Source organism: Gorilla gorilla, chromosome 15, assembly GCF_029281585.2.
Source record: "Gorilla gorilla gorilla isolate KB3781 chromosome 15, NHGRI_mGorGor1-v2.1_pri, whole genome shotgun sequence".
NCBI lineage: Eukaryota > Metazoa > Chordata > Mammalia > Primates > Hominidae > Gorilla > Gorilla gorilla.
The window spans coordinates 95672851-95684882 of NC_073239.2; the positions used below are offsets into that span (position 1 = coordinate 95672851).

Here is a 12032-nt window from a genome sequence, read left to right on the forward strand (position 1 = left end):
TGGTCATTTTAGGTTATATTTTTTTCTTTTGCTGGATCTTTTTGTGTACGTGTGTTCCTGAGTTTCCAATCCTCCCCGCCATCAACCATGGTAAATCAAAAGATGGTATTCAACCCTTCAAAGGCCCAAAGCCTGCGGCCCGCATAGCAAACAGCCTTGCGAACACAGCGTATTGAGCAGCCTACAGAGACTGGCATACCCCTGACCCTACTACCTTCCATCCCTGCACCATCCTACCCACCTTAAATCAATATAAGAGTGTGTTACCTAAAACCAACAGCCAGCAGCTGATTATCTCCTCAGAAAAAAACAACAGAAAAAAAAAAAACCCAGAACCAAATACAACCCCATAACTAGCTCACTGAAAAAGATGATGAAGACAATTTTTATCTCTGGATCTATTTCAAAGTCAGAGAGAGACAAACATATGAGAATGATTCAGCCCCACGGGATCCTGAGGGAGTGTACACAGTGTCAGTAAACAGACTTTTTTTTCCCCATTAGATGTTGTTTAGTAAAGGTTAGAGTGTCAACTTTGACAGGTCTCACATCTTAGAAGGAAAAACTGGGGTCAGTGGGGGTACAAATAAAAGTGTATAAGAAATAAGGAAATAAGTGTACAGATTCTCATTCTCTCTCTCACACACACACACACATACACCTTGAGTTGGTCATACATCCCACATGCATTTCTAGAAGCATTATTTTTGTATTTTAAACTCTAGTCAAAGTCTGAGAGATGTGCTTTTCCAATATACTTTGCTTTTTTTTTTCCCCCTTTGGCTTCTTTTGTTGCAATTTCAATCTAGCTCCTGCTGCGTTGAACCATCTCAGGCAAAAGAGAGGTAGCCTCTCTGTAGAGAGCACTGTGCTTGTCCAGAAGCCATAGTTAATTTTTTTTACACCAAAGGATAGTTTCATCATAATTACTGGTTTGAATTTATTTAACTTTCTTTCCAACCTGACATGGAAAACTGAACTTAAACTCTCATGCTTGTGTAAATGCAGCTCTTCATATCCACGCCTTGTTTAAAGGTTTTCCTTCCGTTCCCTCCCCAAAATATACCCCTTTGCAAATATTTTCTTTCTGTTTGCCATGAATTTGTGTTTCATTTTTCTCAATTATAGAAGAAAATGTATCCAAGTAGAATTTGTCTTCACATGCATTCCACCAAAATTAATTTCAAATGATCACTTTGCTCCCTCACTCTATTCAAGTTGTGTCTTTTTTCTAGCCCATGCACTAACAATATTTTAGTTTATTTCAAATTGATCACACATATGCATTCATGATATAAAAGCCTAGTATATATTTCCCTGATGTAACGTATCTTCCAAATGTCAAGGAGACTAGGGTTTTCCAATGGCTTTATCTTCTGCAGGCAGCCATATGTGGTGCTAACAGGTATGAGAAATATCCTATAACTCAGCACAACTTTTAAAAAGTTGAGAGGTTGACTATTGATCAACCATATTTTGATTCTTTAGAATTATAAGCTATAACATTTTATTATTACAGCATGTTTAAAGATTTAAAATACCTTATTTTAATCTCATGATCTCATGGATCTCATGAGATTAATGATAATCTCATGATAATTTTGTGAGATAAATCAAGCGTTTTTATGCTTACTTTTACAGATGTGTAGCACAGAGAGAAATATATTACTTTTGAAAGCTTACATAAAAAGTTGGAGACAGAGCTGGAACTAGAACCCATGTCTCTAAACTGCTAGATCAGCCTGCGTTATTTGTTCCCTTCACAGATCAGCACTATGGATCAATGATGTGTCAGTCTTAATGGCTTCCAATTGTTTTTATGATGGTCACCTTTGAAACACACACAGAGAAAATCTCCATTTTCCTCAGTGCCCAGTTTGAATTGAGCTGCACTAGGGAAAAGACAGTTGATATGGACAAAACCTTTAAAAGATCCTTAGCAGAGTGCCAGGAGCCCTTCTTCAATGGCAGACTCTGAGGGAGTGGCATGTAGTTTGGTAAATTGCATTTGAATTCTCCAGATGTTCTCTCTCTGGAAATGTGGACTTGCTACTACTGTTTACCAAACACATTATTGAAGACACACAGCTCTTAGAAACATTTACCTCTTCCATGCTCGACCCAAAGCTCAACAATGAGAAAAACTTTCTTGGCCAGGCACCTTAATCTAATTACAGACACTTACGCCTGTAATCCCAGCACTTTGGGAGGCCAAGGCAGCCCATCACGAGGTCAGGAGACCAGTCTGGCCAACATGGTGAAACCTCATCTCTACTAAAATACAAAAATTACCTGGGCATGGTGGTGCGTGCCTGTGATCCCAGCTACTCGGGAGGCTGAGGCAGGAGAATCGCTTGAACACAGGAGGTGGAGGTTGCAGTGAGCCAAGATCTCACCATTGCACTCAAGCCTGGGCAACAGAGAGAGATTCTGTCTTAAAAAAAAAAAAAAAAAAAGGAAAAGAAAGAAAGAGAAAGAAAGAAAGAAAAACTTCCTATCGTTTACCATAATTTAAAACAAAACAAAATTAAAACACGCAACACACAGATATGAACACATACACATCAAAAGATATGCCAAGACTTAGGCAGACTTTTTTCAAGCAAAAAGTCTGGCTGCTACCAAACGTAGATTTAAAGGAAATTGCCTTCCCAACTCAGTTCTTTGACTCATATTTTTTATTTAAAAAACCACATATATAAATGTGTATGTGTGCATGTGTCTATATACACACGCACACACACACATATTTATACATATATACATACACATTCAGTAACAAGAACACCCCCTCAGAGCCTATCAAGAAGGCTCTGGGATAGATTTTCCTTCTCAAACCACTTGTTCTTCAGGTAAAATAACAAAGTAATTCTTCACATATTGAGGTAAAGTAAACAAACTGTCTGCCATCTTGAAAGCACCAAGCTCTTACATTGGTTTAAAGACCCCATCCACTTTACATGAAATCATTCGAGTGATCCAGAAAGATGAGCCCAAGCCACCACCTCTCACTAGGCCAGCTTCTTGTCTAATAATAAAATCCTCAGCTATGCGGAAGCCGAAGACAAAACCCACTTGTTGTTTGCAGTCCTTGGGTTTGTTGCTTTAGGCTCACTCTTCCTCTCTCATAAGCGTGCCCATACACCAGTTTCCTCTCTCTCTTTAATATGTCAGGAAGGGACATTTCTCCAGCTTTGGGTGATGGTAGGTGCAGTCAGTAGCTGAAGCCATCACCTCTTTCTCCCTCCCTGCCCTCCCTCCTTCCAGTCCTCACCAGGGGCATGGCCTCCTCTGTCTGGTAATCATACCGGTTGCTCCAGGGCTGTTTGCTCCCACTTTTCTGTTGCGGTTGACGACACATGACAAACCTAACCGCACGAAACCAAACCCAGATTTTTCTCAAGAGATGTTCTTCTCGGGAACAAATAAGTATTCTGCCTCCTTACTCAGAATAACTGGGTGCTATAAATCGCTCCTCTCCAGATTTCACGTAGCTTCATTCTCCCCCTTATTCTTGCTCCTTTAAAATGATTCACTTTGGGGAATTCAAATGGTGGCATCATCCTTGACAAGTCCTCTAAAAACTACTGGGTCAACCTTAAGCAGAAGAAGAGTACTTTGTGACTATATTTTCCCCTCTATCTTTCTTCCTTTAAAAAAAAAATCATTTCGCTTCTACCTTTTAGTATATAACGGTAAACAAATCCTTATTGGAATTTCCACCATGATAAACCAACCTTAGGCTGAAGCGGGCAGCTTGGTAACAACTAACCTGAGACCTTTCTCTGACCTTTTCTGCCCAGTCCCCTACTACGCCCACTGATTCTACTCAAGGACTTCTATGTTGTGTGTCCATGACTCCCAAGCAGAGATTAATACAATGATAGATATGCTGATCTCTGGCACAGAATACCTTGTCTGATTACTAGCTCTGGCCAGTTGGTCACTCTTTTCTTCCCTCCCTTTCCCATTTAAAAAAGTGAAACCAAAACCAAAAAATTTTCTCTCCTCAAGATGCGGAATCACAGAGTGAAATACTCAAGATGTCAAAGGTGCCGAGACCTCCTCCACACGTGCCTGGCTTGCCTTCTCCCTGAATGCTGTGGGCACTTGATTCAGTCTGCGTATTCAGGCAGGAAGACAGAGATGGGCTGCGCGAGGGGGTTGATCTGGGAGCCTTTGAATCACTAGCAATCAGAGAACCCAATTCATTGTGGTGACATCATACAACTCCTTTGACCCTACACCCGACCCCACCTCTCTAAAATCTGGGATGGGTGTTTGTGCGGTTAGCTGTTTGCAAGTGGCCATTTTATGACAGGAAATGACTAGGTGGTGTTAACCCTTTCCTTACCACTAAGGAAGATGGCAAGTCTGCCTATGCAAATTTCTATAGCATTTGGGGCCCAACCTAAGGAGAGGGTGGAGGGAGTTTGATTTTAGAAAAAGAGAAAGGGTTAAGTACTTCACTGAGAAACTTCATGGGCAGATTTTTTAAATGATACAATCAGTCAGACTGGTGATATGTCTTTGGAATACTAATACAAAAATTGTGTTAATGCTACTTTAAAAACGAATTTTAAGAAAATAAATTATAGAGGAAAATAGTATATAACCTGCATTTGGTGGGGGGAATTATTGCCTATTTTTCCAAGTTTAACAAAATTAATATTTCAAAGTCCAGGTTTGAAATACTTTATACAAAAGGATAGCTTTTTTTGAAAAAAAAATAACATGTTTGGTGTCTACTGTGGATATATATGTATACCAGTATATATCTCTATACATATGTGTATATATATGTGTGTGTGTGTATATATATATGTATCCAACTTTACTAAATAATATACTGTACATATACACCCACCCTTAAACTTGTACATACTTTATATATATAAAATGGCCACATTTCTTACGTGTGTCTGTCCCCGGAAGGGTGGACTGATTGTTTTTGGATGTCTGCAGCTGTTACCTTGAAGGATGCAATTTCATCTTTCATTTATTTTTCCCCATCTAGACTGTATCAGGATAAACTGTAACTCCAGTAAGTTTTCCCTCAAGTTTCATTTTGTTCTTTAAAAAAAAAAAAAACAACTGACTTTATTTTGTTTACTGTTTTATGAGCTGTTTTTTATTTGAATTATTTTTTCTTTTAACAATGGAGTGGGGGGGATCTGGGGCTAAGAAGATGGGGGGCTGGGTGAGGGTGAAGGGCTGAGTGTGGTTTTGGGTGTGGTTTCTGAAGTGAGGGCAGTTCCTCTCTTCTTTCCTTGCATTTGCTCTATATGAAGAAAAGAAGGCAAGGGCACATGAATAATGAAATAATGAAAAATCAAGTTGAAATGATGATTTATTGTTTTTGGGAGGTAACTCTGAGAGTGAACAGAAAGCTTTAGGGCAACCAGCATGCACTTCTCCACTACCAAACAGTTTAGAAAATAAAAGCACAGTTCTTGACCCACAGGTGGATGCCAACTCTGACATTTCTTTCCCAGTATTTATCTCTGTTGGGAACTTCTAGCAGGTGGGCAGATCACTGCTATTGGTGATAAGGCAACACTTTAACCAAAGACTTGAGACACACTCTGTCTCTGCAAAAGGAAGAACTGCAGTATTATTTTCACCTTATCCCATTCAGATACCCTAGTTCTTGAAGAAGGGTCCTAACAAGGCACAGGATGAAAACTACTCATGTATTTCTTCCTCTTCCTTAGAAGTAAACATTAGCTTGAGTCAACATGTAGAAGGGGAATATGAAGATAAATAGGAAGAATAGGCACAAGAGAAAGAATAGGCCTAGATGATGAAAGGAACAAAGGAAGAAATATGCTTTGAGTACTATAGCATGTTATATTAGGCTTATTAATACTAACTACTGTAACAAGCAATCCCAACATTATAATGGCTCAACAAAAGAAGGTTTTATTTCTTGTTCAGTCAAAGTCCAATGCTAATTGGTCAGTTTTCCCAGGCAGCTCTCTTCAAAGAGGTAATTCAGGGATCTAGGATCCTTCCATGAGGTGGGTCCACCACCTCGGAGTTCTTTACTTCTGGCTGTATCCGTAGGGAAGAGAGAGAGAGAGAGAGCTTGGGTGGTTGTGCAGTAGGTTTTATTGCCTTGCCTGGAAGTAACAAACATCGCTTCTATCCATATTTGGTTTGCTAGACATGACTCCATCCTACATGCAAAGGAAGCTGGGAAATGTAGTCGGCTAGTGCACCCATGAGAAGAAAAACTGGATTAGTTGATATCTAGCACATGTAATTCTCCATAGTATCTCATCATTTTTAAAATTCTTTCCTTACTAGGAAAAATCCAACTTTTACATTTGGTTTACTTGTTGATTCCATCCTAGTAAGTCTTTTATAGGTGCTAGTTTAAACTTCTTTCTTGGTAGAAGATATATTATAGGCATGACAAACTAATAAAGCCCAATTCTACTTTTTGGGGGGCAAATGTTCCGTCTAAGTTAACACAAAAAGAAGAAATTTAAAATATCGATATAAGCAACTGCTTACTAAATAGAGTGCTTTATCCTTGTCTTGGCATCACTTACAGTTATTTTAAGCAATGGCCTATTTTCTGTGTTTAAATATTTCTAATTAGCCAGAAATTTGTCATGATATTTAGATCATTAAAAGCCTAATTGAAACATCCTTTCTCTCCAAAGCCTGGAGTTTTCTGTTCCTGTTTTTTTGGTTTGTTTGTTTTTTTAAGCAGCTTTATTGAGATACAATTTTCATACCACTACATTTACCCATCATAAAACTACAGTTTAAGGATGATAATTAAACTTATAAAGTTGTCCAAATATCACCACAATCACATTTTAGAACATTTCCATCATCCCCAAGATTTCTTTTCTGCTCATTCGTAGCTAATCCCTGCTCCTACCCATCGTCCTAGGTAACTATTGGTGTGCTTTGTTCCAATAAATATGCCTTTTTGGGACATTTTATGTACATGGAATTAGACAAATTGTTATATAGTCATTTGTATCTTGCTTCTTCAAAAAATTTTAATGGCATTTCTATGGAAATATTTTCTCTTTCCTTTTGCATTGGTTTTCAGAAGGAAATAAGGTGGAAACTCAGCATGAAGGTGGAAAGCCTCGTATCCGAAGCTACATCTAGCATCTTCTAGCTTCAGAGACTTATTTGGAGAACAGGGAACTGAGGCAGTTATTTAATCAGGATATCAGAATTTGCTTTTGCTGTTCTATCCACACTTTCTCATGAAGTCAATCCCATATATTCCACATGATCAGCCACGGAAAGTCATCATAAGACAACTTCCAGGATTACCTCTGTTGGGAAGATGGTGACACAGATGACAGCAGGTTTTCTTAATCTGATAAAATATTTTCTATTTACACCCCACCAAAAACAGCATTGAGAGGAAAATATGTCAGCAAAGTTATATTCCCAGCTTTGATCACAACGTATAGAAAGAATATAACTGATTTCAATTCAATACTTACATAAAGAATCAAGATTAGATTTTGGAAATTGCTTTTGAGATTTTCACAATAAACCTTTAATGTACTAAGAACATTAATTTTGTTGGAAATTTAATATCAGAGAAATAATACAGTGCTCAATGGTTGAACAGTGTTTGACTGGAAAAAACAAATATACATGGGTCTTTTAAACTAATCTAACACCTTTAGAGCTAAACAATGTAACCATGTATCTAAGGTTATGTAGAGTCACAAAGTAAATATAATACATTTTTTTTCTGAAGCTAATTTTAATTGTTAATATGGAGTAAAAGTTTAAATTGAAACCAAATTGATATATTATGCAGAAGAATGCAAATAAGCATAAATATTTAAGAAAAAAACATAAGAATTCAAAGACATTTAATTTTTATTGTGAATCTTCTCTATTTCATCCCTGGTATTATTGGCATTTGAGTGGAAAAGTTTGAGAAGACTATGCAATTAAATTTGGAGAGAAAAAGGGCCTATGTGATCCGAACTTCTAAGCCCCTCTTCTTATTGACTCCATGTCAGATTTCATAGCTTGACCTGTTACAGGATCTCACATTGTCTCTGTAATAGGTGTGCCAGTCCTTACTCTTATCTGATTTTCAACTGTGAGAGTATTTGCACCCTGGGTTTGAGGGAGAGGAGGTTTTCCCTGAGCCTTACCTCTTGCTGCTATTTCAATAGAAGTCATAGGGTACCTTGCTTAATTTTCAAAACAGAGCTTCTTTTTTTTCCCCCCTTGAAGGGAAATACTGAATTAAATTTGAATCAAGGTGGATTATAAGTTTGTGAACTTTTTCAGTCATTCTTTTTTAGAATGCCTGTCCTCCGAAAAGTCACTTGGGTAAAATACTGAATGACATCAGCTATTTTTTTTTTCCTGTTCATCTGCTATAAAATGTTGTTTGTTCTGGGAACTGGCTATTTCCAAGGCATTCTGTGACACTCTTTAATGGAGACAAGAGCATGAAAAAGAAGGATGATCTTCCAGCATCGAGAGAAATCAATGGGCCATGAGAGAGAAGGGTGATCTTGAGGGGAAAAAAAGCAGTTTTCTTCTAGCCTTCTTCCTTTTGGCTTCACTTCCTGGCCCTTTTGTCAGAGACTATGGCCCAGTTCCATGCCAAGTATTTCCTCCCAAGAAAAACAATTTTCTAATCAGCTCTTCTTTCTGCCTTTCTTAACTTCTCTTTTTTAATACTTTGTCTTTCCTCATGGTATCTATGATATATTCATTATTATTCATTACAAATCCTACTACTCCTGCTTTCCAAATCCTCCAAGAATACCACACCATAAATTGCTCTCTAGTTACTATCAATAAACATATATTACAGAGTGTGTCAATCAAGGTCTTTGGTTGAATCAAGTTTGTTGCTGAATTTGATTCATCTGGCGGGAATGTATTTCTTAATACACTTAATACATATAGTTCTAGCTTAGAATTTATTTTTAAATTGCAAAAGAACAACAGAGTTGGCAGCCATCATGGCGAATTGAACTACAGGGTGACCTGGAACACTACTAAAGGAAAACAGAACTGGCTGGATGTGGTGGCTCACACCTGTAATGCCAGCACTTTGGGAGGCCGAGGTAGGCAGATTACGAGGTCAAGAGATTGAGACCATCCTGGCCAACATGGTGAAACCCCATCTCTACTAAAAATACAAAAATTAGCCGGGTGTGGTGGTGTGCACCTGTAGTCCCAGCTACTCGGGAGGCTGAGGCAGGAGAATCGCTTGAAACCGGGAGGCGGAGGTTGCAGTGTGCTGAGATTGTGCCACTGTACTCCAGCCTGGCGACCGAGCGAGACTCCATCTCAAAAACAAAAACAAAAACAAAAAGAACCAGGGCTGTTTTCTGGAGAATTTCTGGAAGAAATGTCCTGTTCCTATGGCTGTAGTTCCGTAAGGCTAGCAGTAACCTAAGAGGCATGCAGTTCTGAAAACAGGTATGAACTTCTCATTGGTGTCATGAGTGCACAAGTGAAAGTATGGAAAATGACTTTTTGTCTTTGACCTTGTCTGATTGTGCCTTTCCCTGTGATTTCCTAGCCACTAATTTATTCTATCCCTTTCAAGCCATGTGCAGTATGAATGAATATAGAGAACTAATAATAATTAAATATATGGATAGCTTGAATGAATACAGTAAACACATATTAATGAATTTCAACTTTTTCTTTCTTTTTCTATTTCTCTTTCCTCTCAAACGCTAATTCTTCTGTGTTGTGGCCATCTTCATTATTTTTCTAAAATGGAGTGTATATGTGGCATGGAAATTGTGAGTTTGTGTATATGCCTGATTATTTAGGTATATGTAACAGTGTCTCTCTCACTAATTACTTTGAACCTGAAGACCCACTAATTTCTCTGTGACAAGGTTTATTTTTTCTTCTTAGACACAGAGGAGAAAGGAAGTAGTGTGCTGTACAAAAATATATTGACCTTAAGACACTTAAGTGCCACAATAGAGTTATTTGTGTCACAGAATAGCTTTGATGATCTTGTGTATTCCCTGTATAAGCTGATATCTTTGATTCATCATAGAGGTGCACAGTAATCTCAGAGATGTATGAAAATAACATCACAAGGATATGATATCTGCAAATTTTATCTCCCAAGGCTACTAGTGTTTGAGTCTTTCTCCTCTTGGACTTGCTTGGATAATTTGTTTCTTTCTTTCTTTCTTTCTTTTTTTTTTTTTTTTGCCTTTTCCCTTAGCTTCTCTGCCTTAAGTTTCTAAGCAGACTCCATTTCCAGTGCTTTGGAAAAATTAACAGCATGTGGGTGGTTATTGCTTAATTTAGGCATAGTTTAGTGAGCTGCAGTTTATTATACTGGACTTACGGTTTTCTTCTCTTTCTTTTGCTCTGTCTTTCCTCTCCATGGTACAAGAATATGTTATTTCATCTTTACAAATCGTTTATCTCAGAATCTCAGAGCCAAATTGTTTAGCTCTTTCCTTTAACTCAGAAACTCTTGCCTCAGACCAATAAGGAGGGCTGACTTCTTCATTATTAAAAGTCATTCTCAAAGGAAATTGTAGAACCCTCTTTGGTATCCATTTTAAAAGTCAAGTAATCATTACTGTCAGCCATTTACCTGGTGATGCCACTTATTAGACTCTTAGCAGAGATGGAAAAGCAAGAGCCTATGTATCATAATGTATTCTCTGTCAAACTATAAGCAAGCTATAAGCATTGCACTTCAGAGTTTCTATCTTCATAATGCACATTTTTGCTTCTTTTGGTATGTTTTATATTTCTTGTAACATATAGAACACTTCAAGTGTAACAATATTTATCGTATCAATAACAGCCAGATTTTAGTATGATAGTGGGATGCTTCCTAAACATATAATATTAAACACTTCTTAATAAATATTAATTCAGATTGGTTTATTTTAAAATAGTTAATAAGATTATACATGGAACAAAAGGTAAAATAGTAAAAATTCTTCCCACTCATCGTATTCCTCAAACTCCTTTTCCCAAAGGCAACCAAATTTATTAGGGATTTTTGTATCTTCTTTCAGGGATAGCCTATGAGTATACAACATATAATTATATCCACATTCTTCTCCTTGTCTTCTTTCTTCTCCTCCTTCTTCTTGACACAAATACCAACAAACTTTTCCACATCTTATTTTTCCACTTAAAATGTCTTAGAGACTATTCCATGTAAGAATATATAGGTTTATTTTATTCCGTCTAATAGCCACATAACATTTCATTTTAGGGGGATGCCATATTTTATTAAGTCAGCACCCTACATTTAAATTTTTCTCAGCTTTTTACTACTAAAAATGTAAGAAGTATATACTTTTGTTCATTAGTTAATGCATACATGTATAAGAAGATCTATTGGATAAATTCCTAAAAGTAGAATTGCTGAGTCAAAAGATAAGTGCATTATAAATATTGATATATATTACCAAATTGCACTCCAAAGAGGTTTTACAAAGTTATATTTCTACCAGCAATATATGTGTTTGCTTCTCCTCTCTCTTGTAACACACATCATATTATCAAACTGTATTTTCATTCTCTTAAGATAGCTTTTCAAAATGTTGCTGTCACATATTTATTTCCCATAGATCTTTTCCTCCCATCCTTTAACATCTTCAGATATACATAGGGATCATTGTCATTCATGATTTTGGTGACCACTTATATCAGAAATCTTTTAATAGCAATCTGCTGTAGCAACATTTCATATGTTAATAAACAGGGATATTGTAGAAAAGTAGCAATATGTTATAGTAATTTTGTGTAATTTATCTCCTATATTATTATTGATCTGTGTTGAGATCTCAGCACAGACAGGCATTTAGTGCAATTACAAAGGGCAAGGAGGACACTGGAGCCAAATAGCCTGGGTTCAACACTTGTCTACGCCACAAATGAGCTACATGTCTTTGACAAGTTACTTCAACTCTTAGTTTCCTCAATTGTAAGTTTCATATGAAATTTAGAAAGAATAAATGGAATGGGATCTAGCACCAAATTAAAAAGTAAATGTGACGTGAACTTGAGGCATT

The 12032-nt window shown here is 37.1% G+C and overlaps 1 protein-coding gene across 36 annotated transcripts in view; it reads left to right on the forward strand.

Moving 5' to 3' along the window:
- Positions 1-12032, forward strand: part of NRXN3 (neurexin 3) — a 1705132-nt gene that overhangs the window by 636538 nt on the left and 1056562 nt on the right. For 24 of the 36 annotated variants that reach the window (XR_010130801.1, XR_010130802.1, XM_055361100.2 and 21 more), the window contains one exon: positions 5018-5044. The exons of the other annotated variants lie outside the window; for them this stretch is intronic. Coding sequence is in view for 22 of the 24 variants with exons in the window: in XM_055361100.2 (XP_055217075.1) it covers positions 5018-5044 (27 nt within the window). In the remaining 2 variants the exon portion in view is untranslated. The remainder of the gene's footprint in view (positions 1-5017; positions 5045-12032) is intronic. 36 annotated transcript variants of the gene reach the window in all.